General features: G+C 42.9%; 1 protein-coding gene across 1 annotated transcript; it reads right to left on the bottom strand.

Moving 5' to 3' along the window:
• Positions 482-5,378, bottom strand: AARD (alanine and arginine rich domain containing protein). The gene is made up of 2 exons (XM_018058122.1): positions 5,029-5,378; positions 482-1,121 (listed from the first exon to the last, which is right to left on the bottom strand). The coding sequence occupies exons 1-2, from the start codon at positions 5,344-5,346 to the stop codon at positions 978-980; spliced, it is 462 nt and encodes a 153-aa protein (XP_017913611.1). The 5' UTR covers positions 5,347-5,378; the 3' UTR covers positions 482-977.

Below are 25,736 nucleotides of genomic sequence, written 5' to 3'. Positions count from 1 at the left end.
ATCACCTTCTAAGACTCATCTGCTCTTAGTTCTAGCTCAAAAGCTCCCGAGAACAATCTAACCAAACTGCCTTAATTTGCATGACTATATCCAAGGTGGTGAGTCACCCTTAATGGTAGACTCAACCTGAAGGGTATGGTTGGAATCCAGGCAGAAGTAATTCTTCAAAAAATGGGAGTGGGGTAGGGTGTGGAGGGAAGACTACTAAACAGCTGGCTGGGCAGACAAACGAATCATAATCGGGTAGAACAAAAACTAACAGCGACTCTGACGAAAGTTCAGAAAATTAAGAGAGCACAAGAGAAAATGCTGGAAACTGGCAACAAGACATTCTCCCGTACGTTCTTCTTTCACACTTTATTTATTTTGGCTGTGCTGGGTCTTCATTCGGAGAAGGCAATGGCATCCCACTCCAGTACTCTTGCCTGGAAAATCCCATGGACGGAGGAGCCTGGAAGGCTACAGTTCATTATTATGATGGCTTTCTCTACCGGAGGCGAGAGGCTATTACACAGCGAGTTGCGACAGTCGGGCTTCTTATTGCAGCGGCTTCTCTATTGCGGAGCACGGGCTCAGAGCGCGCGGGTTTCCGTAGTTGCACTGCGTGGCTCAGCAGTTGCAGCTCGGCGCTTAGTTGCCCCACAGCATGTGGAATCTTCTAGAACCAGGGATCAAACCAGCATTGGCAGGTAGATTCTTATCCCCTCATTGACAATGAGTCAATGGTCCAACAGGTAAGTCTCAGTACTTTCTTTTACTTCTATGTCCCAAAGAAACAATACATAACTTTAAAACTTGTCAACACACCATTTTCTCTCTCCCCTCTCATAGCACTGGCACTTCCCCAAGGCCTAGAAGATTTTGGTCTAAAAATTGCCCCGAAAATCTTATGCTAAGCATCCATCACGTTACTGTTAGAAGTGTTTTGGCATTGTCTGCATTATTCTTAGAGTTCAAACCTTCATCTGTGCATTTACTCATTCCAGATTCTGAACATTATCTTCAGAGCTTTGCGATTCTGATGCAGTTTCCATTTCGTCCTCCTTTTTCAGTTGTTGCATTTTCATGTTTAAATCCAGCAGAGTTCTGGCCAGCTGACGATTCTGGAAACGCATTTCCAGCTGAAAGTTAGAAAAAGAATAAGGGTTTTTATTAGCCTGAGATATGGATCAAATGAACCTGCTCTCTGCACACGAAAAATATAAGGATTTTGTAGGAAAGGAAAATAAGACATCAAGAAAGATGTATTTCTCATCTTATTCTCCAGTTCTGACTATTTGGCCTGACTTTAAAACTGACTTTCTATACAACAAGGTAAAATCCAGATATACAAATAGCTTTCAAAATGGCCTTGCAATGAAAACAAAAATAGCTGATGCACAGAGCTATCCATTTGAAAAATTCCTGTCCTTGGAAGGCAATTTCCAAGCAATGGCATGTGATCTGCGAGGAAATCACTTATCTTTATGAGCTTTCTGAGCTTCAGGATGACTGCCCAGGGCCACCTGAGCTTTCAGGACCTGGGCCCATTTACTTGATTACTTGTCATTTCAAGTTCTTAGGATTTTAAACAGCCTCCCTGTTGAGCAAAACATTTAATGACCCCTTAGAGGCACATGTACAGTTATGTGTACTTATAGAATCTAACAATTTTCACTCTACAGTGAAATCTGTTGTAGAGAAATGCTGATTTATAACCTCCCTCCAATAGGAGTTTGTGAAGGTCCTCATGTATTAAAAGAAAAAATTGATCTTTCAGGCAGTGTACCTAAGAGGCAGTCCAGCATAGTCTTTGCATTATAGTTGAAAACTAGTAACCAACTCTGCATATTTCTTCAGTTAGGGTCTTGTTTAATGCAGTTCAGGAGAACCCTGATCTCTCTGCTGAACACACACACACACACCCCTACAGGAAGCTTCAGTTCTCCAGTGTGGCACAGAGGCCCTATAAATACACACACACACCCACACCACACACACACCCCCACACACACACGCCCCCTACACACACACAGCTTCAGTTCTCCAGTGTGCACAGAGGCCCTATAATACACACACACCCACACACCCCCCCCCCCCCCCCCCCCCCCCCCCCCCCCCCCCCCCCCCCCCCCCCACACCACGCACATGCACATACGCACACATACACACACACCCCACACCCCCCTGCCCCGGGGCAGCTGGTCAGAAATCTTGCCTCTCTTGGAATAAACACGTCATACTGAGCCCCATCTTCTGCCCTCTCTGCCCCTTGCCACCCACTTCCCATTGGGCCCAGCCGAATGCCAGCTCTGCTTAGAAGCCCTCCCTGTGTCACCCGATCTGTGCCTCCGCAGCACTCTGTACGTGTCCCTCTCCTAGCACACAGCCTACACTAAACTGGTGACTTCGAGCACAAAGTCTGTTCCTACCCTTAACCGTGGGTGCACTGCCTGCACCCACAGCATGTTGGGTTCTCTGTGTATTCGTTAAAAGACTGAGTGAAGGAACAAATAAATGAACTGATGAATACCCATCCTGTGCTTTCATGCCCAGAATCAGTTAAATTATTGATAATGGCTTACCACCTAAGTTTAAAAAAAAATAGTACGTGTAACTCATAATTCTTTAGGAAATCTGAACACCAATGGTTCCTTAATTTTCTCTCCTCATGGATCCTATTGAGAATCTAATGAAAACTATTAACTCACTCTGGGGAAAGATGTGCATTTTATGTGCACAGAAAGCTTGGCATACAATTTGAAGTATATAGAATCCCTGAAATTCACTCACAGACTCCCAGAACTCAACGCATCCCATTAAGAAGACCAGTTCAAACAACAATAGTATAAATGACATCTCAAAAATAGCAACATGAAAATAAATGAAAACAAAAATAGCAACCTGTCTGTAATTAACTGAACCTGTTCATCATTGTTCCTTACACAGATACCACCCTAACAAATGAGGTGTGGATAGACATATATGGATGGGTGTCAATTCCTACAGAAATCTGGCCAAGAGACCATTATCAGAAATGGCATGTTCTGGCTACTGGTGATAGTGCTAAAGATCCACACTCTTTCGCTGCCTCTTCATGACGGGTCACACACAGTGGTCGGCCAAGACCATGGTCTGTGTCTCGGGAACACAGCATCTGTGTTACGGTCTCTGCCTCTTTTCCAGCAAAACCCTTGATCTTTCATGCCTATGTGTCTGCCATTTGGGGGGGCACAACCGAAAAACAGTAAAAGCCACTCTGAATAGTGTTTATATTCTAGGCACTTCATGTAACATTATCTTGTATAATACTTAGAGCCATTCTATGGGTTTATAATCTCCATTTTACAGACGAAACCTAAACTTGTTAATTAGCATTCCTAAGGTAACAGAAACAATAAGAGCAGAGACAGTAAATATTAATGCTGGGCTGTGAACCCTCACCTGTTTGAAATTTTATTCTTTTTCTCCCCACCCTGGTACATTACTTGCTTAAACCTCCTTCTGGTGGAGTGACTGACTAGTTAGAATGCTAAAGTTCAAGTGTCTCGGAGCTTCTTGAATATACTTTCTTCACCTGATTTAAATATGAGTCAACTGAGGTGTGAGGAGGTGACACCCCAGGTCAGCAGCAGAGGGGTGGCTCAGCCTGGACTCAGCCATCCAGTTGGCATCCTGGCCCACAGCACGCCCCTCCAGGCCATCTCTTCTAATAAGGGGTTTCACCCACCCACTGCTCAGGTATTGGAAGAAAATCATATGTTTCTTTGATAGTGAAGTGAAGGGATGGTAGCCTACCAGGCTATGGGGCCATGGGATTTTCCAGGCAAGAATACTGGAGTGGGCTGCCATTTCCTTCTCCAGGGGATCTTCCCAACCCAGGGATCGAACCCCGGTCTCCTGCATTGCAGATAGACGCTTTACGGTGTGAGCCACTATAGGGCTGGGTCAAAATTAATACATTCTTTGTCAAATTCAAATTGTTAACACAGGTAGAATTAAATGAAAATTAAATGTACTACCTTCTTGCCCTTCTTAAACATAGAAACAAGGTAAACTTTTAAGTTTCAGACAATTAACTGATGGTTGAATCAGTTCTAAAGTAGGTAGTGCTTACTATTTTATTAGCATGCAATGCAAAAGAGTATAACTTTCCAAATCTCCACTATGCATGTTCATGGTGATGGTGGTTTAGTCGCTAAGTTGTGAGCAACTCTTAGGACCCCATGGATTGTGCAGCCTACCAGGCTCCTCTGTCCATGGTATTTCCCAGGCAAGAGTACTGGAGTGGGTTGCCATTCCCATCTCCAGAGGATTTTCCCGACCCAGGGATTGAACCGGGTCTCTTGCATTGCAGCTGTATTCTTTACCGCTGAACCAGCAGAATGCCCACGCATAATCATAGGTAGCACCATTTTAAAGCTTAAATTGCTCAAATTTTGCCTAACTCGAAAATGGTTTAAACTACAAAACAGTAACTAGTTACCTACAGTTCTCCTGCCTAATGTTAAAAAGCTACAATTTTACAAAATTCCTTATTACCATTTCCTGTTTTCTGAATTCTTACCAAGGAGAAAGGTAATAGTAAAATTTGCAAAATAAAAGAAACATTTGCTAACAGACTCGCTCCACCCATCCCCTGAGTTTATTTCATTGAAATTTCCGCCCCAGCCCCTTTCATGCTCATACACACTGCAAGTGCCCGAGAGGGAACTTTCTATTTGGTAGGAAAAACAAAAAAAAAGAGAGAGAACAAGCTGAGGAGGAGTGGTTACGGGGGTCTTGGCTGTGTCACCGGTAGACTCAGCCCTCGCCGGGGACAGTCAGCCAGCACCTGGGCTCTGCAGAGCCGGTTCCCTCCCGAATGCTGCCTGGGAGGCAGTAGCATCAGTGCCGTCGGGAATCCAGCTTGCCCGCGCTGCACGGCCTCACCGTCTCCCTGGGAAAAGCTGCCCTCGGCCTCCCCAGTCCTCAGTGGGGCACGTGCGCGGCCTACAGCCGAGGGCCCCGGGCGAGGAGGCCCCGAGAGCCCGCCGCGGGCACGCTCACCAGCTCGGCGCGCAGCCCGGCCAGGGCGCTCTCCACGCGCGCCCGGCTCTGCGCCTCCCGCGCCGCCGCCTCTTCCCGCAAACGCCTGGAGCTGCCGCGCAGCACCGCCCGCTGGAAGGCGCGCACCAGCCGCCGCTTGAGCTCTTCCAGCCGCGGACCGGCGGCCTGGGCCTCCTCCGGGCCGTCCACGCCCCTGCCGCCTTCGAGGAAGCCTCGAGAGGGACGCAGGGCGGAGGACCGGAGCCCGGCCGCGTGGAGGATGCTGTGGGGCCCCCGGGAGGGCCCTTCTCTGCGGCGGCCGGTGTCCTCTAGGCCCATCTCGGAGGTGCCGGCTCCCAGCTCCAGAGCTGTATGGCTAAGGGTTTCTTCCCAAGTGTGAGAATTAGGGCGGGCGACGGCAGGGGCGGGGAAGCGCGTGGGACGAGGCTATCGCTTGCTACTCAGAGGCGCTCCACTCCTACAGCCTCGCGTCTGACCTTCCCCGCTTAGCAACAAACGAAGGAAGTAGTTCCCATGACCCCGAGAAGAGTTTTCAACTGGATCCCTTGTTCTCACTCCTTGAGTGTCATTCCAAGGAGAGAGTGAAGTCCATCCAGGTAGGTGGAAGTGAGGTCCGGATGGAACGTCTCAGACCCGGGTTGCTTTGATTGTTTAATATTTCAGAAGCCCTTAAAATATTTTTCTCTGGCTTTCTACTATACGGCCAGGCATTGTGACAGGTGTTGAGGATATAAAGTTTAATTAGACCCCTTAGCCATCCCAGGGAGAAGACAATGGCACCCCACTCCAGTACTCTTGCCTGGAAACTCCCATGGACGGAGGAGCCTGGTAGGCTGCAGTCTGTGGGGTTGCACAGAGTCGGACACAACTGAAGCAACTTAGCAGCAGCAGCAGTAGCCAGCCCAGACATTGCTAAGACAGCCTAGTAGGAGAAGCTTGGCCCTATTGGCAAGTTAGAATAATCTTTCCACAATTCCAGGCTTGTGGGAATCCACAAGGCTTCCCTGGTGTCTTAGCTGGTAAAGAACCCACCTGCCAGTGCAGGAGTTGCAGGTTTGATCCCTGGGTCAGGAAGATCCCCTGGAGTAGGAAATGCCAACCCATTCCAGTACTCTTGCCTGGAAAATTCCAAGGACAGAGGACCCTAGCAGGCTGTAGGCCATGGGGTCACAAAGAGCCCGACACAGCTGAGTACACACACACCTGTTTCCACAAGCCCAGCAACGTAGAGTACTAGAGTGGGGTGCCATCACCTTTTCCTGCAGTCCATGAAGTCGCTAAGAGTCGGACTGGACTGAGCGACTTCGTTTTCGCTTTTCACTTTCATGCACTGGAGAAGGAAATGGCAACCCACTCCAGTGTTCTTGCCTGGAGAATCCCAGGGACGGGGGAGCCTGGTGGGCTGCCGTCTATGGGGTCACAAAGAGTCCGACACAGCTGAGTACGCACACACTTGTTTCCACAAGCCCAACAATGTAGAAGCCACTTAGTTTCTGAAACTCCATGTTCTTTTCTATTCTTGAGACCATTCTGCCACTTTCACATTATGAAGGGGTTAAAATGAAAAGTAAACCTGGCGTGATGCTGTCCATGGGGTCGAAAAGAGTCAGATACAATTGAGTGACTGAACAACGTGCAAAGTCCTTTACTCCAAAGTGTGTTATTTTCTAAATCCCAATTCAGTGTAATCATGTGCCGATATTACTTGTATATCCTTTATCATTGAACATAATCAGCTGCCTCTTTGGGGTGGGGTCTAATGAAGAATTTCTAGAAAGGAATAAACAATTAAAAGTTTTATGTGATCCTAGAATGCAAATACCTCCTCCCCCCACACACACACAAAGTGCAGAAATGTCTGTATAGTACTCTCAGAATTAATCATTTGTTTAATAAAGATTTACAGGTTACCCACAGTTCCCACAAACTGTTCCAAGTTCGTGATTGGCATTGAGGGCAGTAAGAGCTAACTGCTATTAGTATTTACTGTGTGTCAGGCCCTTTTCATAGATTAACCCATCTTATCTTCACAGTAACCCTGTGAGAAAGGTACTGTTAGTTTCTCTCTTTCACAGGTGAGAAAACTAAGGCAGTTGTTAAGTGTAAGTCTTCCCAGGTGGTACTAGTGGTAAAGAACTTGCCTGCCAATGCAGATGTAAGAGACACATTTTTGATCCCTGGGTCGGGAAGATTCTCTGGAGGAGGGCACTGCAGACCTCTCCAGTATTCTTGCCTGGAGAATCCCATGGACAGAGGAGCCTGGGCTATGATCCATAGGGTCGCAAAGAGTTGGACACGACTGAATTGACTTAGTAAGGCAAAGATCACCAAACTGGTAAGTAGTAGGGCTGGGATTTGTGCCGAAAAAGTCTAGCTTGTATTCTAAGCCACTGAGACACACCTTGGATACACACTACCTCCGAAAGAGGAAAGACATTGCTCAGTTTACATGTTGCATGACTGAATGTGCAAATTCCCTCTGCTCATAAAATTCAACTCTGCAGAAATGGGTTAAGGCTATAATTGGATAAAGTGGAATGCAGGTTAGTGCTTCTGCAGGTAATCTGCTAATTTCAACACCTTTCAGTAGTTTACAACCTGAACAGCTATATATCTATCCTTGTATATTGTTCTATCAAGATTCTCTAGAAACGTTTGAAGACGTGTTCTATTGGTGGAAATTATGAAAATCCATATGGTCTACTATGAACCAACTGAATATAAATTTAGAGATTTAGGGGTTTCTTTATTTTTGTGCAGTTTTTATTGCATGTATGTGATAGGTGAAGGCAATGGCACCCCACTCCAGTACTCTTGCCTGGAAAATCCCATGGACAGAGGAGCCTGGTAGGCTGCAGTCCATGGGGTCTCGAAGAGTCGGACACGACTGAGCGACTTCTCTTTCACTTTTCACTTTCATGCACTGGAGAAGGAAATGGCAACCCACTCCAGTGTTCTTGCCTGGAGAATCCCTGGGATGGGGGAGCTTGGTGGGCTGCCATCTCTGGGGTCGCACAGAGTCGGACACGACTGAAGCAACTTAGCAGCAGCAGCAGCATGTGATAGGTGATGAGGCTTAAAAACCAGCACCCGTGAATGTGCAGTGTAAATGTTTAAAATTAGTTTTCTGCCATAATTTTTCACTTCTGCTTCTAGATCATTTTCTTCAACAAGGATTTCAGCTAAGTTTGATTTAATTCAACAAACAGTGAATGGAGCATGTTCAGTTAAGCATTGTTTCATATGGGATAAAAAAAGCATTGTTTCGTATGGGACAGTTTTTGTCCTCTAGAAGCTTAAAACCTAAAGGAACAAATTCATTCATTCATTCATCAGCAATATTTATTTAATATCTCATTATATACCAAGTATTAGAGTGTTCCAGAGAAGGCAATGGCACCCCACTCCAGTACTCTTGCCTGGCAAATCCCATGAACAGAGGAGCCTGATAGGCTGCAGTCCATGGGGTCACTGAGGGTCGGACACAACTAAGCGACTTCACTTTCACTTTTCACTTTCATGCATTGGAGAAGGACATGGCAACCCACTCCAGTGTTCTTGCCTGGAGAATCCCAGGGATGGCAGAGCCTGGTGGGCTACCGTCTATGGGGTCACACAGAGTCGGACACAACTGAAGTGACTTAAGCAGCAGCAGCAGCATTAGAGTGTTCAAGCTATGAAAGTAAACCAGTAAGACAAAATGATGTTTTAGAAGGCTAGTTTTACCACAAATTAATAATTTCCTCCATAGATAGATATTTTTCAGTTGTGGTGCATTTTGGCGCATTTTAATGTTGAATTCTACAGTATTTTTTTCTTTTATATAAATAAGGTGAATTAAAGCATTGATAAATCAGAGTAAATATAGCATGCAGAGACATTTGAGGAGATGGATTAGTTATTCATTGCTGCATAACAAATCATCCCAAAACTTAGTGGCTAACAACAACAATAAGCATCATGTCTCATAGTTTCCATGGGCAAGAATTTGGGAACAGCTTAGGTAACAATCTGGGACTTTCGTGACATTGCAGTCAAATGTCAGCCAGAACTATAGTCATCTAAAGTTGGGTGTGGGAGGCTGTGGGCTAAACGTTTTGCACTGTTTTTATACATGTATTCATATCCTCTTATCACCTCAGACTCAGACACAGGGCCTTTTAAATGAAGATTTAAAAAATGACTGCCATTCATGTAAAATAATGTACCATGACCAAGTTGTTTAAATGGAAAATAAAGTGCTTTCTTTAAGGAAAAAAAAAATAATAAAGTTGGGTGTGATTGGAGCTATAGGGATTACATGCAAGGTGGATGGCTCACATCGCTGGCAGTTGGTGCTGGTGTTTTGTGGGAAGCCTCAGGTCCTCTCTTAAAAAAATAATAATAATTTTTAATATTTATTTTTGGCTGTGCTCGGTGTTCGTTGCTGAGCGGGTTTTTTCTGTAGTTGCAGAGAGTGGGGACTACTCTCCAGCTGCGGTGCACTGGCCTCTCGTCGCGGTGACAACTCTTGTGGAGCATGGTCTCTAGAGTGTGCATGCTTCAGCAGTTGTGGCGTATGGATCCAGCAGTTGTGGCGTATGGATCCAGCAGTTGTGGCTCCTGGGCTTAGTTATGTGGGATCTTCCGGGACCAGGGATTGAAACTGTGTCTTTTGCTTTGGCCGGTGAATTCTTTACCACTGGGCCCCCAGGGAAGCCCCTCGGCTCCTCTCTACGTGCATCCTTCACCAGGACTGCTTGAGTGGCCTTATGATGTAGTGGCCAGCCTACCTCAGAACAAGACAGAGAAAGAGACAGTCACATGGAAGCTCTGTATATGTGTTCTGTTTTATGATCTAATCTTGGAAATCACACAGCATCACCACATTGTTTACTAGAACCAGGTATCTAGATCTGGACCCCATTTAAGTGGTGGGGGATTAGGTTCCATGTTTTGAAGTAAGGAGTATCAAAAAATTTGCAGGCATGTTTTTACTCTGCCACAGGAAAAATATCCGCATACATAAACAACCATCAAGTGACTGCTGACTTCATGTCAGGAAAGAAAATGAAGGCCAGAAGATATTAAAACAATGAATTTTTAGATTAAGAAGAAAAAATTAACATAGATTTCTGTATCCAGCAAAAATACCCTTCAAAGGAAAAATAAATGTGTTTTGACATAGAGAACATTAGGAGAATCTGTTAGTAGCTAACCTGAAGTGAAGTGAAAGTCGCATCAGACTCTGGACCCTGTGGACTATATATTTCATGGAATTCTCCAGGCCAGAATACTGGAGTGGGTAACCTTTCCCTTCTCCAGGGAATCTTCCCAACCCAGGGGTCGAACCCAGGTCTCCTGCATTGCAGGCAGTTTCTATACCAGCTGAGCTATCAGAGGAGCCTTTGGCTATTAGAAATACTGAAGGAAACAGCTCAAGCTGAAGTACCCCCACCCCCAACTCAGTAAATGCAAATTCTGTTCTGTCAGCTACCCAAACCATAAACCTGGGAAGCACCCACACTTTCTTTTTTCTCTCCCTCTTTCTTCCTGCCTGAAATTCATCAGCATATGTTGTAGGCCCTACCTTGCAATATATCCGGAGTCACACCGAAACTCTCAGTTCATCTCAGATCCTCCCTCTCTCTCCTTTGCTTACTCCATCCTGCCACCCTGTTCGCTTTACTGTTCTGACTTCAGGGCCTTTGCTTTGTTGCTGTTTCTTCCTAGGAGTCTCTTCTTCCGTATATGTGAATGACTAGTTCCCTTACTGGGTTTGGGTCTCTGCCCAAATGTCACTTCATCAGAGAAACCCTTCCTTGATCTAAATTAGCATAGGTACACCTGTCATTCTCTGTGTCTTTGCCCTGCCTTGTGTTGCTTAATACCTATACCAACTGTCATATATTTATTGTTTTCTCATGTATTTTCCACTATCTGCTAATATAATATAATCTGCATGAGAATAGGTACTTTCTTTTGCTAACCTCAATACCTAAAATGACATCTGGCATTTAGTTGTTGTTCAGTTGCTAAGTCATGTCCATCTCTTTGCAATCCCATGGACTGCAGCCCACTAGGCTCCCCTGTCCTTCGCTATCTCCCAGTTTGCTCAAACTCATGTCCATTGAGTCAGTGATGCCATCCAGCCATCTCATCCTCTGTCTCCCCCTTTTCCTCCTGCCCTCAATCTTTCCCAGCATCAGGATCTTTTCCAGTGAGTCTGCTCTTCGCATCAGGTGGTCAAAGTATTGGAGCTTCAGCTTCAGCATCAGTCCTTCCAATGAATATTCAGGGATGATTTCCTTTAGGGTTGACTGGCTTGATCTTGCAGTCCAGGGGACTCTTAAGAGTCTTCTCCAGTGCCACAGTTTGAAAGCATCCATTCTTCAGTGCTCAGCCTTCTTTATGGTCCAACTGTCACATCTGTATGTCACTACTGGAAAAACCATAGCTTTGATCACATGAATCTTTGTCAGCAAAGGGATGTCTCTGCTTTTTAATACACTGTCTAGGTGTGTCATAGCTTTCCTTCTAAGGAGCAATCATCTTTTAATTTCATAGCTCCAGTCACCATCCATAGTGATTTTAGAGCCCAAGGAAATAAAATCTGTCACTCTTCCACTTTTCCCCATCTGTTTGAAATGATGGGACCGGATACCATGATCTTAGTGTTTTGAATACTGAATTTTAAGCCAGGTTTTTTACTTTCTTCTTTGACCCTCATCAAGAGGCTGTTTAGTTCCTCTTTGATTTCTGCCATTGGAGTGGTATCATCTGCATATCTGAGGTTGTTAATATTTCTCCTGGTAATTTTGATTCCAGCTTGTGCTTCATCCAACCTGGCGTTTTGCTTGATGTACTTGCATATAAGTTAAATAAACAGGGTGACAGTATACAGCCTTGTCGTACTCCTTTCCCAATTTGGAACCAGTCCGATGTTCCATGTAAGGTTCTAACTGTTGCTTCTTGACCCGTGTACAAGTTTCTTAGGAGACAAGTAAGGTGATCTGGTATTCCCATCTCTTTAAGAATTTTCCACAGTTTGTTGTGATCCACATGATCAAAGGCTTTCATGTAGTCAGTGAAGCAGAAGTAGATGTTTTTTCTGGAATTCCCTTGCTTTCTCTGTGATCCAATAAATGTTGGCAGTTTGGTCTCTGGTTTTTCTGCCTTTTCTGAACCCAGCTTGTACAACTGTAAGTTCTCATTTCATGTACTTCTGAAGCCTAGCTTGAAGGATTTTGAGCATAACCTTATTAGCATGAGAAATGTAGGCACTGTGTAAAATTTTGTTAGATGAATGAAAAGAAGGGACAGAAAGAAACAGAGGGCATCGGAACAAAGAGAAGGATGAAGGGGAGAGAAATAAGGCAGAAGGAGTTGAGTAGACCAAGCAGAGAGCTAAAACAAATGTAAAGTAATCATGTCAGTTTACGATATTCTCCAGAGTGACTCCAAATTGATATATCAGGCCTGCTTAAAAAGAGCACAGCATCCTCTAATGAAAAGAAAAATAGTTCCTGTCCTTGTAGCATATTTCTTCAGTGCATTTGTCCAATGTGGATTGCATGAGGCGGTGACAGGTCATGACATCAACCCCAAGTCTATCCAGTTGACAGCGCCTGAACCTAGAAGTCTCAGCTAACTTTTTGAAACCATGTGATGTCTGGAATCATGTGGTCTATATATCTATTTCTCCTTTAGCTTCTTAAGGACCGTGTCTCTGTCTTCATCACCTTTTCATCATCTTCAGAAACTATCACAATGCTAGCATGAAACAAACACTTAAATATTGGTTAAATGCATTAGCAAATTAATGAATACAGCAAGGCAGAAAGCAGTTAACCTTCATAGAGCACCTCTTAAGTAGTATATAGATACAGATGTGGACACAGGTACAGATGCAGATATATTTATAGACATACACATAAATGTAGACACAGATATAAATAGTATATAGTTTACTTCATCTTCACAAAAATCCCATGTTAGGTTTGTTTTATTCTGTTTTTTGTTTGGGAACCTGGAGTTCAAAGAAAGGAAGAGACTTGCTTAAGGTCAAATAGTGGACAAAGGACTGGCTGAGGCAAGATTGGATACCAGATCTGTGTGTCTTCAAGGGTTCTGCTCTTTTCTTTATTCCGTATCACGCAATATACAGTTACAGAATCATTTAAAATCTGCTAAAGAAGGTTAGAACTTTGAATTTCTTTTATTCCAGTTACCTAAACCAGTTCTTCCCTAGCCTAAGTGCCATCCTGCTTCCTCCCTGGGTTTAGCAAGGCCACCTTCTCTCAGCCCTTGAAGAGAGGTTGAATGCACAGCAGGAGGTTGAATGCACGTGTGTGTGTGTGTGTGTGTGTGTGCTCAGTCGTGTCCGACTCTTCACGACCCCATGGACTGTAGCCCGCCAGGCTCCTCTGTCCACAGGGTTCTCCAGATGAGAATACTGGAGTGGGTTGCCATTTCCTTCTCCAGGGGATCATCCCAACCCAGGGGTCGAGCCTGTATCTGTTAGGTCCTCCTGCATTGGCAGGCAGACTCTTTACCACTAATGCCACCTGGGAAACCCTGAATACATATGTCATCCTCCTAATTCATACAAAACAGCAACAAAATTAAAGTCATTCCTTATGCAAAATTCTAGTCTCCTGTCTAAATCCCCTTAGTAAATTCACCAGTTAATATCCACCTTTGTTGCAACTCATTCCTACTTTGTTTTCCTGCCTAATCACTGTTCCCTGGGAAACCTGGATCCTGGTTCTTTTATGTATGTGTTCTTTATCTGTACCTGGAAAACCTTGAGCTCCAATTTCACTTCTTCGCTTCATCTTCAACCATCCGTTCTAAACAATTGTTCTTTTAAGCAATGGGTTCTCTGTGTTCCCACTGCAAACAGAATGTCCTCAAGTGTTCTGTGCCAAAAAAGGAACAAATATTTCTCTAGCAAGAGTTCTGTGCAAAAAAGAAACATTTTCTAGGCTTCGGAGAAAGACTTTCCTTATAAGCCTTAAAATAGATATTTTGTAATTTATTTCGGTGAACAGGTTAGTGATTTGAAGCACTTGAGAGCCTGTGGGGAACATGGTCATTCCCTTTCCTGGCTAAATAATAGTTGCCAAAAATTTCTTTTTGGTTGTGGAATGTCTGGAATGTAGTCACTGTCTTTCTTCCTTAATTTGCCAGAACCCTGAGGTCAAAATGTTGGCTTCAGATCCCAGCTTCACCCCTTGCTGGCCATTTGACTTTGTGTAAGCTCTCTGGGTCAATTTGTTCACAAGTAAAAAGAAAATAACCTTTCCCTCTTCACTCAGTTACTAAGGAGATAAACTACAGCACACAGGAGCCCACTGAACCATTTATGGCCCTTCATATATGTATCTGTACTTCTCACATGAGGGACGTGATGGGGTTCTTGATGTAGAAGCATGTTTCTCAACATTACATCAGCGAAAATCACAGTGCCAATAATCTGAAAGATACAAGAGAATTGGTATTAGGGTTGCCAGGGAAGCTGAGTCAAGTCTGAACTACAAAAGTGAATTCAGCCTGGACACAGTCCATTCTGATGGGCTGCGTGACCATTTTAGTTTGTGAGGGATCACATGGCATCAGTATAATCATCTCATTCACATTTTCCAGGTGTGTTTGGTGAGTTTTATTGCTCACAGTATTCTCTGCTTCTTGCAATGGAAAGATTATATTTCTACACTATAGTGACTTCAGGCTTGGCCATAGGACTGGCTTCAGCCAATGAACTGTGAACAGATGGGGCACTTGTGATGTGCGAGCGAAATCTGTCGGTGGTGTCACACAGTCAGCCCTCTTCTGTTTCCCAGCACTGTCCCTGGGCAGGCAACTCCTTACCCTGAGTCATAGAAAAAAGATAATCATGAACAAGAGGGGAAGCTGGCCTATTGTGGCTATATAGTTTGAGTGAGAACTAAACAAATGTAGAAATCCAAGAAGATGAGTGTATTTTCTTTTTTGAAAGCCTTGATATCTGATTATCCTTTTGCTTTATTTCCTTTTTCTAAAAGTAGAGTGCAGATGTAAGCATCCAGAGGACTGGGAGTTTGGGTAAATTGAAATTTGACTGAATCATTTCTGGGCAGAGATGTGCAGAAGCATATTTGCCTCAAACAGGAAAAATCTAGTTGTTGGGAGGTGCAAAAAATTTCTAGTAACTGTTCAAAAACACTTCCTCTTTTATTAGGTTAAATGAGTTATAAGTTACATATGGAATATAGATAACAGTAACTTTTTTATTGACAGAGAGTATATAGAAGCAGATATACAAGACACTGTAATTTTAGACTTGTCACTTTATAGTCTGAGTAGAGCATCACAGCCTCATTTCCACACCAAATATAAAAGGGGTATGTTATTTTAATATAGTTTTGACTATTTATCTTGTCTTCAGGCTTTGTTTCTTGAAGACATTTCAATTACAACCTTCTTTTAAGATTCAACTAAACATGACACCAGAAAAATACAGAAACTAGAAAACTTACGACATTTTTCTGCCTTTTATGTACTATGATATTCAAGAGTTTTGAGAAATAGAATAAATGTCAAATCTGTCCAACAGCAACTTTGATACCCATTCCAATAGATACATTTTTATATAAGATACACAAGTTAACTATTTTCTTTGGTAATTTCAATTTTCAGAATAGTTGTAAACACCCAGGAAGTACTCAGGAAGCAAAATCTGCTGGAGAATATTATTACCTTCTTTTAAGACTGAACTTTCCGGTGAAATTTAAATGTTATTCAATCAACCCAACATGTTCGTTGAACCGTATTTAATGCAGTGTGCTTCCCAGGTGGCTCAGTGGTAAAAGAGTCTGCCCGCCCGTGCAGAAGACACAGGAGATACCAGTTCAATCCTGGGGTCAGGAAGATGCCCTGGAGGAGCAAATGGCAACCCACTCCAGTATTCTTGCTTGGAGAATCCCATAGACAGGAACTTGATGGGCTGCAGTCCATGGGGTCACAAAGAGTCAGACACAACGGAGCAATTGAGCACACTCAGAAAACACTGTTCAAAGAACACCTAAGCAGAAGAAATATGCTAGCAAATGCATGCTTTTTGTGACTGATGACACAGATTTAAATTGAAATGCTGGTAACTGTCAGAAACATGTTTAGTATTTGGGGATGTGCATTCCTGGTGCTAAGTCACTTCAGTCGTGTCCGACTTTTTGCGACCGATTGGACTACAGCCCACCAGGCTCCTCTGTCCATGGGATTTTCCAGGCAAGAATACTGGAGTGGGTTGCCATGCCATCCTCCAGGGGATCTTCCTGACCCAGGGATTGAACCCAAGTGTCTTACGTCTCCTGCACTGGTAGGCAGGTTCTTTACCACTAGAGCCACACTAGCCCCTTGAAATGGGATGTCACTTAGATTCTGCTCATGCTCTGTTGCATCAGTCACGTCTAACTTTTTGCAACCCCATGGACCGTAGCCCACCAGGTTCCTCTGTCCATGGGATACTCCTGGCAGGGATGCTGGAGTGGGTTGTCATGCCGTCCTCCAGGGAGTCTTCCTGACCCAGGGATCAAACCTATGCCTCCTGCATTGCAGGAGGATTCTTTACCACTGACTGGCCTCTTGAAATGGGATGTCGCTTCTTAGAGTAGGTTATAAAAAGACTGAGTTTGACCTTGCTCAGTCTTTTGTACTTCCTTGCTTGCTTCTTCTGAAGAAAGCGAGTTGCTGTGCCATGAGCTGACCTGTGAAAAGCCATGAAGCAAGGGCTGGAGGACAGCAGTGAGCCCTCTGTCCATCAGCCCACGAGAGACTGAAACTTTACACAGCCACGTGAGTGAGCCTGAATGAAAGTCCTCGCCTGGCCAAGCCTTCAGATGACTGCAGCCCCATCCAGCATCTTGACTGCAGCCCCATCCAGCATCTTGACTGCATCCTCGTGGGAGACCTTGAGGCAGAAGACCCAGCGGAGTTACACCAGATTCCTGAACACAGAAATCTTGAGATAATGTTTGTTATTTTAAACTTGTACTTTTTTAATGTTGGTTTTTCTGTGAATTGTCTCTTCTTATCTTGGAAATGTCTCTTTTTCTATTGGGTAATTTGTCTTTGATTTATTTATTTTTAATTGGAGTATAAGTGCTTTACAATGTTGTGTTAGTTTCTGCTGTACTACAGCATTAATCAGCTATACGTATACATATATCCCCTCTCTCTTAGACCTCCTTCCCATCCCACCCCTATCCCACCCCTCTAGGTTATGACTGAGCACCAAGGTGAGCTCCCTGTGCTCTATGGCATAAGCTTGTACTGATTTTAAACTGTTTTCTTTTATCTAAAACAAACAAAAATAACATTTTATTGAGATATGATTCACATACAGAAAGCTGTATACAACTTGATGAGGTTTTTGGTATTGTTGTTCACTTGCTAACTTGTGTCCAACTCTTTGTAATCCCATGGACTGTAGCAGGCCAGGCTCCTCTGTCCTCAGCTATCTTCCAGAGTTTGCTTAAATTCATGTCCATTGAGTCCGTGATGATATCTAACCGTCTAATTCTTTGCCACCCCCTTCTCCCTTCTCCTTTTGCCGAAAGTCTTCCCCAGCATGAGGGATTTTTCCAGTGAGTTGGCTCTTTGCATCAGGTGACCAAAGTATTAGATGGAGCTTCAGCAACAGTCCTTCCAGTGACTATTCAGGGTTGATTTCCTCTAAGATTGACTGGTTTGATATCCTTGCAGTCAAAGGGACTCTCAAGAATCTTAACCAGCATAACAGTTCAAAAGCATCAATTCTTCAGCTCTCAGCCTTCTTTTTGGTCCAACTCTCACATCCATACAACTACTGGAAACACTGTGGCTTTGACTATTTGGACCTTTGTCAGCAAAGTGATGTCTTTGCTTTTGAATATGCTGTCTACGTTTGTCCTCTTTCATGGAGCAAGTGTCTTTTAATTTCATGGCTGCAGCCACCATCTGCAGTGATTTGGGAGCCCAAGAAAAGAAAATCTGTCACTGCTTCTACTTTTTCCCCTTCTGTTTTCCATGAAGTGATGGAACAAGATGCCATGATCTTAGACTTTTTAATGTTGAGTTTCAAGCCAAGTTTTTCACTCTCCTCTTTCACCTTTATCAAGAGGCTCTTTGGTTCCTCCTCACTTTCTGCCAATTAAGTGGTATCATCTGTCTATCTGAGATGATTGATACTAATATTTTTCCCAGCAGTCTTGATTCCAGCTTGTGATTCATCCAGCCTGGCATTTCGCATGATGTCTCTGCATATAAGTTAAATAAGCATAGTGACAATATACAGCCTTGACGTACTCCTTTCCCAGTTTTGAACCAGTTGGTTGTTCCATGTCTGATTCTGTTGCTTCTTGACCTACATACAGGTTTCTCAGGAGACAGGTAAGGTGGTCTGGTATTCCCATCTCTTTAAGAAAAATAAAATTCTTAAAGAACAGTTCGAAGGCAAGATGGAATGCGAGATTGGCTACCCGTTGACTCTGTGACCTTGGAGATGTCACACAGCATGCAGGTCTTCTCCTACAAAGGAAGGTGTGTTAGTTTCCTACGCCTGCCGATCACCACAGTCTGTGATTTACCCTCCCGCAGTTCTAGAGGCCAAAAGTCCCAAATCAAAGTGTCAGCCCTGCTGGGATCCCTCCGGAATCTAAGGAAAGATTGCTTCTTCCAGCCGTTTGTTCTAGCTTCTGGAGGTCACTGGCTATCCTTGGTGTCCCATGGCTTGTGCTGCGCCTCTCTACTCCCTGTCTTTTAAACCGTGACACCAAATGAGGCTAGGTCTTGGCTTTTGCCAGCAATAAGAAAACTGAGCAAAGTACAAAAAAAAAAAAAGGAGCCTTGCTTGCTGCTTTCCAGTACCTGGGGGCCCCCTACTGTCCACAAAAAGACATGGCAGCCTCTCCCCAGGCTAACGGGAGTGTTCGACACTTAACATGCCATTTCCTAAAAACTTAATTTTACCACTTCACATACCAGATCATTACTATCATATGCTTTTATCAACCTCATTCTGGATCAGCCAAGCCCTCTCTCGGTTTCCAATTTTTCTTAATGGTACCACCATGATCCAGATCTTCCTGGCCCCAGCTCCTTCTTGCTGCTCCTTTTCAGCAGTATTGTTGTCACGTATTAAACTTCTGCTGTATGTTGGGCACTGTGCCAAAATCATCACATGCATTATGTGTCATTTAGTCTCTCAATAAGCCTTATAAGGCAGACAGTTGTGTTCTTAGGGAAGTTAAAACTGAAGCTTAAGGTTACTAAGTAACTTGGGTTATAAATATGAGAGGGGTCAAAGCTGGGACTTGAACCAGGATTTCAAGCTACAGAGCTGTTAATCTTCCAAGCCTATTGCATCCAGCCTGAGTTCTACTGAATAACTAACTTCCACCTGTGATAGCATTCACTAGAGGTGTTTTGTGAAGGGTGATATATAAGCATGCAGAATAATTGTTAGATAAACTAACATTGTAAAAGAAAATATACATGACATTAATAATAGTTTAGGTTTTGAATTGTTAAATTGTTCTCCTAGCAAAATGCGTTAGTATGTGCGTGTCAGCTGACTATATTAATAGATTGAACGGTTATTCACTTTGCTAATTTTTAACCTAACATCTTTCAGCGGATAATTTCCAATGAATGACTAGCACACACACTTGAGCATTTTTATTTGATTTTTAAAATCTATAGAATATACATTTCAATACACATGGGTATGCTAAGCTAATCCTCCTCTCTTAATCCCCAAATTACCCTCTCATTCCCATCACACACACCAAGATGTCTCCAGAGTTCTTCATCTAGCCAGAAAGAGGGGATGAGGGGTAGGAAAGAAGGGACCACGTGATGGACAAAGATGGTCCGAGGCTGTCTATATTGTAAACCCCTTATAACTTTCCTGGCTGTGATAAAAGTTTTGTTTCAGAGGCAGAAACCAACTTGAGAGCATCTCATCAACTCTGAGTTGCTCTGACGTATTATAGTGACATGAGGAGTACTGAGTCTAGCTCTTCTGTCTGTGGTTGCCCGTTTTAAAGCACCTTTGGTTAAAATTGTATACCTAACTTCTATTTTCTTATCGACTGACTCCAAAGAAAGAGGACCTGGATAAAGAGAATGTTAGATGAGGACCCAATACACATGTGAAAATTGTGTATTTGATGTTTATTGTTGAGAAATACCTTCCTAGTGAATGTGTTGGAATGGGGACTGGAAAGTGGGACTGAATGGTCCATAAATTGGAACTTGACCTTGAAGCTTAGAGTCAAATATCGTATTGTCATTTTGTATCAAAAAATACATGAAAAACAGCGTGAGCTTTGGGTGATGTTTACTGCTCGGTAGTGATACCTATTCATCACTACACTCACATCTCCTTCCAGAAAGAGGCAACTTATGAAGATTTTTTAAGTTTCCACCTATAGCCCTATGAGAAATCTCTGATGGTAGCTCACTGAGTTCTAGGAAAATATAGAGAGGGGGAAACTAATACAGACTGAATGAGGGTCAAGAACTTAGAAGAATTGTGAAGAAAAGTCAAGGCCAGATGAGTAAGCAGAGGCCAATCATGAAGACTTCTTTCTACCCAGCCAAGAGGGTAACATAAATAACCAACATACAAAAAAATGCTTTCATTAGTGATCAGAAACCAACTGTATTTGCCTTTTTTTTAATTGAAATATAGTTGATTTACAATGTTGTATTAGTTTCTGGTGGACAGCAGAGTGATTAGTTATACATTCTTTTTCATATCATTTTCCATTATGGTATATTACAGGACTGAATATAGTTCCTTGTGCTATACAATAAAACCATGTTGTTTATTCATTCTGTGTATAATAGTTTGCATCTGCTAATCCCAAACTCCCAATCCAACACTTCCCTACCCCTGTGCCCCTTGGCAACTGCAAGTCTGTATCAGTGAGTCTATTTCTGTTTCATGCTACTAATCTGCTAAGTCGCTTCAGTCGTGTCTGACTCTGCGCGACCCCATAGACGGCAGCCCACTAGGCTCCTCTGTCCCTGGGATTCTCCAGGCAAGAATACTGGAGTGGGTTGCCATTTCCTTCTCCAATGCATGAAAGTGAAAAGTGAAAGTAAAGTCACTCAGTCGTGCCCGACTCTTAGCGACCCCATGGACTGCAGCCCACCAGGCTCCTCTGTCCATGGGATTTCCCAGGCAAGAGTACTGGAGTGGGGTGCCATTGCCTAGACTCATTTGTGTCATATTTTAGATTCCACCTGTGAATGATATCCTACGATGTCACCTGTAAATGATATCCTACGATGTCTTTCTGTTTTCCTTCACATCATATGATGGTCTCTAGTTCCATCTGTTTAGTTGCAGATGGCATTATTTCATTTTTTTTTGTGACTAAGTACTATTCTCGTGCGTGTGTGTGTGTGTGTGTGTGTCTCACGTCTTCTTTATCCATTCATCTGTCAGTGGATATGTAGGTTGTTTCCGTGTCTGGGCTATTGTTAATCGTGCTGCCATGAATGTAGTGGAAGTCGCTCAGTTGTGTCTGATTCTTTGTGACCCGATGGACTGTAACCTGCCAGGCTCCTCTGTCCATGGAATTCTCCAGGCCAGAAAATACTGGAGTGGGTAGCCAGTATTCTTCCCCTTCTCCAGGGGATCTTCCCAACCCAAGGATCGAACCCAGGTCTCTTGCATTGCAGACGGATTCTTTGCAATCTGAGCCACCAGGGAAGCCCATGAACATGGGGTGCATGTATCTTTTTGAACTACACTTTTGCCCTGACATATGCCAGGAGTGGGATTTCTGGATCACATGGCAGATCTCCACAGTGGCTGCACCAATGTACATTCCCAACCAATAGTGTAGGAAGGTTCCCTTTTCTCCAGACCCTCTCTAGCATTTGTTACTTGTAGACTTCTTAATGATAGCCACTCTGACCAGTGTGAGGTGGTACCTCACTGTGATTTTGATTTTGTTTGCCACTTTGAATAATCCTCAAACAGGCAAGTAGTAACACGAAAGTATCTCCCAGGGAATTCCCTGGAGGTCCGGTGGTTAGGACTCTACACTTTAACTGCCAAGGCCCTGGGTTTGATCCCTGTTGTGGGAACTAAGATTCCACAAGTAGAGTGGAGTGGCAAAAAAAAAAAAAAGAGTATCTTCCAGTGGTCAAAAAGTCTTACTTTCCTAAATATCAGTATTGTGTCCTGATCTTGGGATATCAAAAACCTAAGCTTTCACAGGCTCAAGGACTCACCATCCTCAAAGCATACTAAAGCTATTTTTATCTGTTCTGCCGGTTAACATTCTTCACCAAGGAGAGGAATATTGGCTGAGATATTTCAAAAGATCTCAACAGGGATTTTTTTGAGTTTTCCAGTTAATTTTAAGTTAGAAATAAAAATGTTTCATGGTATCTGGGCACCTTATTTTTCTAGAAGGGTTTCATCAAAGTTTTATTTCAGTGATTCAGGGCTTTAAATTGAAGCACTAAATATTCATCTGAGCTAGAATAATGGGGAAGATTCTTCATTACAGGTTTAAGTGATCAAATAATTAGAAAGAAAATGTTATTTTAAAAGAAGTCAAGGTACAGTATGATGACTATAGTAATAATACTGTATTGCATATTTGAAAGTTGCTAAGAGATCGTTTTTAATTGAAGTAGAGTTGATATATTAGTTTCAGGTGCGTATCAGTGATTCAACATTTTTATAGACTATACTCTATTTAAAGTTATTTTAAGATAATGGTTTTATTTCCATGTGCTGTACAATATGTCCTTGCTGCTTGATTCAGTTCAGTTCAGTCCCTCAGTCGTGTCTAACTCTTTGCCTCCCCAGGGACTGCAGCACGCCAGGCTTGCCTGTCCATCACCAACTCTGGACCCTACTCAAACTCATGTTCATGGTGTCGGTGATGCCATCTAACCATCTCATTCTCTGTCGTCCCCTTCTCCTCCCACCTTTAATCTTTCCCAACTTCAGGGTCTTTCCCAATGAATCAATTCTTCGCATCTGGTGGCCAAAGTACTGGAGTTTCAGCTTCAGCATCAGTCCTTCCCTTGCTGCTTATTTTATACATAGTAGTTTGCATCCCTGATCCTCCATCCTTATCTTATCCCTCTCCTTATTGATAACACTAGTTTGTCCTCTGTATCTGTTTCTGTTTTGTTATATTCATTTGTTTTATTTTTTAAATTCCACATATAAGTGATAACATAGAATATTTGTCTTTCTCTGTCTGACTTATTTCTCTAAGCATAATACTCTCTAGGTTTATCCACGTTGTTGCAAATGGCAGAATTCCATTCTTTCTTATGATTGTGTAATTGTCCATTGTAGATATATGCAAAAGTTCTCATCAAGGAAAAAGATTGTAACTAGACTTACTGTGGTGATTATTTTCTGGTATATACAAATATCAAGTCATTATGTTGTATATCTGAAGCAAATATAATGTCTTAGTCAATTATACCTCAATGAAAAAAGAAATTTTTTAAAAACTCAAGTCAGAGGAAGAATTCTAAGACTATAGGTATTATGTGAAAAGTAAGAAAGCACTCAGTAAATGCATATTGTTCTCTGAAAGAAAGGTTTGTGATTCTACAATGTCTTTAAGTTTTCTGATAAAAGGTAATAAATATTTATTGAGGACAGCTTAGAAAAAATAAAGAGATAAATAGCACCCAAATTTTGCTATTCAAACATGATTGATGTTAATATTTTGATATTATCTTTCAAAGTTTCTTAACCTCTCTGAGCTTCAGTTTCTTTATTTGTCAAATGAGGTTAATAATGGTACCAACCTCATAAGGTTATTCAGAAATTAAATAGATAATACATGTGAAAACTTAATCTTTGGTACAGAATAAGTACATGAAAAAAGATTAGCTGTAGTTATATTTCAGTGCATATATCCATTTTATATTTTATAAATTGGGGCCATACTTATTTTGTTTAATCCTGATTTTTTACTAAAAAATATTTTGGATGTTTTCCCAGGTCATTGAAAACCTTTACAAGCTATTATTAATAGCTTCATAGTATGGTATTCCAAGTGGGTCAGTGGTGTAGAACCCACCTGCTAGTGCAGGAGATGCAGGTTTGACCCCTGGGTCAGAAAAATCCCCTGGAGTTGGAAATGCAGCCCCACTCCAGCCATCTTGCCTGAGCAATCCCTGGACAGAGGAGCCTGGCAGGTTACATTCCGTGGGGTCACAAAGAGTTAGACGCAACAGAGCATGTGGTATTCCATCCTGTAAACCAGTCATTCCCACCACGTGCAGTTTTGCCCCCAGTAGACCCTTTACAGTGTGCTTTTTGATTGGCACAACTGGGAGAAATGGAGTACTGCTGGCATCTAGTGAGTTAGAAGCTGGGCTGCTGCTAAACATCCTTCAAAGCACAAGACAGTCTCCCAAAACAGAATTCTACAGCCCAAAATATCAAAGTGTTGCCAGTGAGAAATCCAAGAATGTGTCAGGATTTCCTTTTTGAACCAAGCGATTCTTACTCAACTTTAATTTTTTTTAATTATTGTAAATAACACTGACGTGAAAATACTAGTAGTGTCTTTTTGCTGAGGCTGTTCTATGGCCTGTGTGATAACTGACTTTAAGCTACAACAATATAAGAATTTTGTGGTGAGTGTGTGTGTGTGCGCACCTGTGTGTAGGCTTGTACTCGGGAGCCTAATGCAAATTATCCCTAAGTCACATCCTTTGTTCTTGTTCAGTCACTCAGTCGTGTCCAACTCTCTGAAGTTAAATACGCAGGGTGACAATATACAGCCTTGATGTACTCCTTTCCCCCAATTTTGAACCAGTCTGTTCCGTATCTGGTTCTAACTGTTGCTTCTTGACCTGCACACAGGTTTCTCAGGAGGCAGATAAAGTGGTCTTGTATTCCCATCTCTTGAAGAATATTCCACAGTTTGTTGTGATGCACATGGTCAAAGGCTTTAGCATAGTAAATGAAGCAGGAGTAGATGTTTTTCTGGAATTCCCTTGCTCTTTCTATAATTCAGTGGATGTTGGCAATTTGATCTCTGGTTCCTTTGCTTTTTCTGAACGCAGCTTGTACATCTGAAGTTCTTGGTTCATGTACTATTGAAGCCTGGCTTGGAGGATTTTGAGCATTACCTTGCTAGCGTGTGAAATGAGTGCACTTGTGTTGTAGTTTGAACATTCTTTGCATTGCCCTTCTTTGGGATTGGAATGAAAACTGACTTTTTCCAGTCCTGTGACCACTGCTGAGTTTTCCAAATTTGCTGGCATATTGAGTGCAGCACTTTCACAGCATCATCTTTTAGGATTTGAAACAGCTCAGTTGGGATTCCATCACCTCCACTATTTTTGTTCATAGTGATGCTTCCTAAGGCCTACTTGACTTTGCACTCCAGGATATCTGGCTCTAGGTGACTGATGACACCATAATGGTTATCCAGGTCATTAAGATCTTTTTGGTACACTTCTTTATATTATTAGAGAAGGCAATGGCACCCCACTTCAGTACTCTTGCCTGGAAAACCCCATGGATGGAGGAACCTGGTAGGCTGCAGTCCGTGGGTTCACTGAGCGTCAGACACAACGGAGCGACTTCGCATTCACTTTTCACTTTCATGCATTGGGGAAGGAAATGGCACCCCACTCCAGTGTTCTTGCCTGGAAAATCCCATGGATGGAGGAGCCTGGTAGGCTGCTGTCTATAGGGT

This window comes from Capra hircus, chromosome 14 (assembly GCF_001704415.2).
Source record: "Capra hircus breed San Clemente chromosome 14, ASM170441v1, whole genome shotgun sequence".
In the NCBI taxonomy this organism is placed as follows: domain Eukaryota; kingdom Metazoa; phylum Chordata; class Mammalia; order Artiodactyla; family Bovidae; genus Capra; species Capra hircus.
The sequence above is the reverse complement of the archived record's forward strand: the minus strand, read 5'-3'. Positions and strand labels throughout refer to the sequence as shown.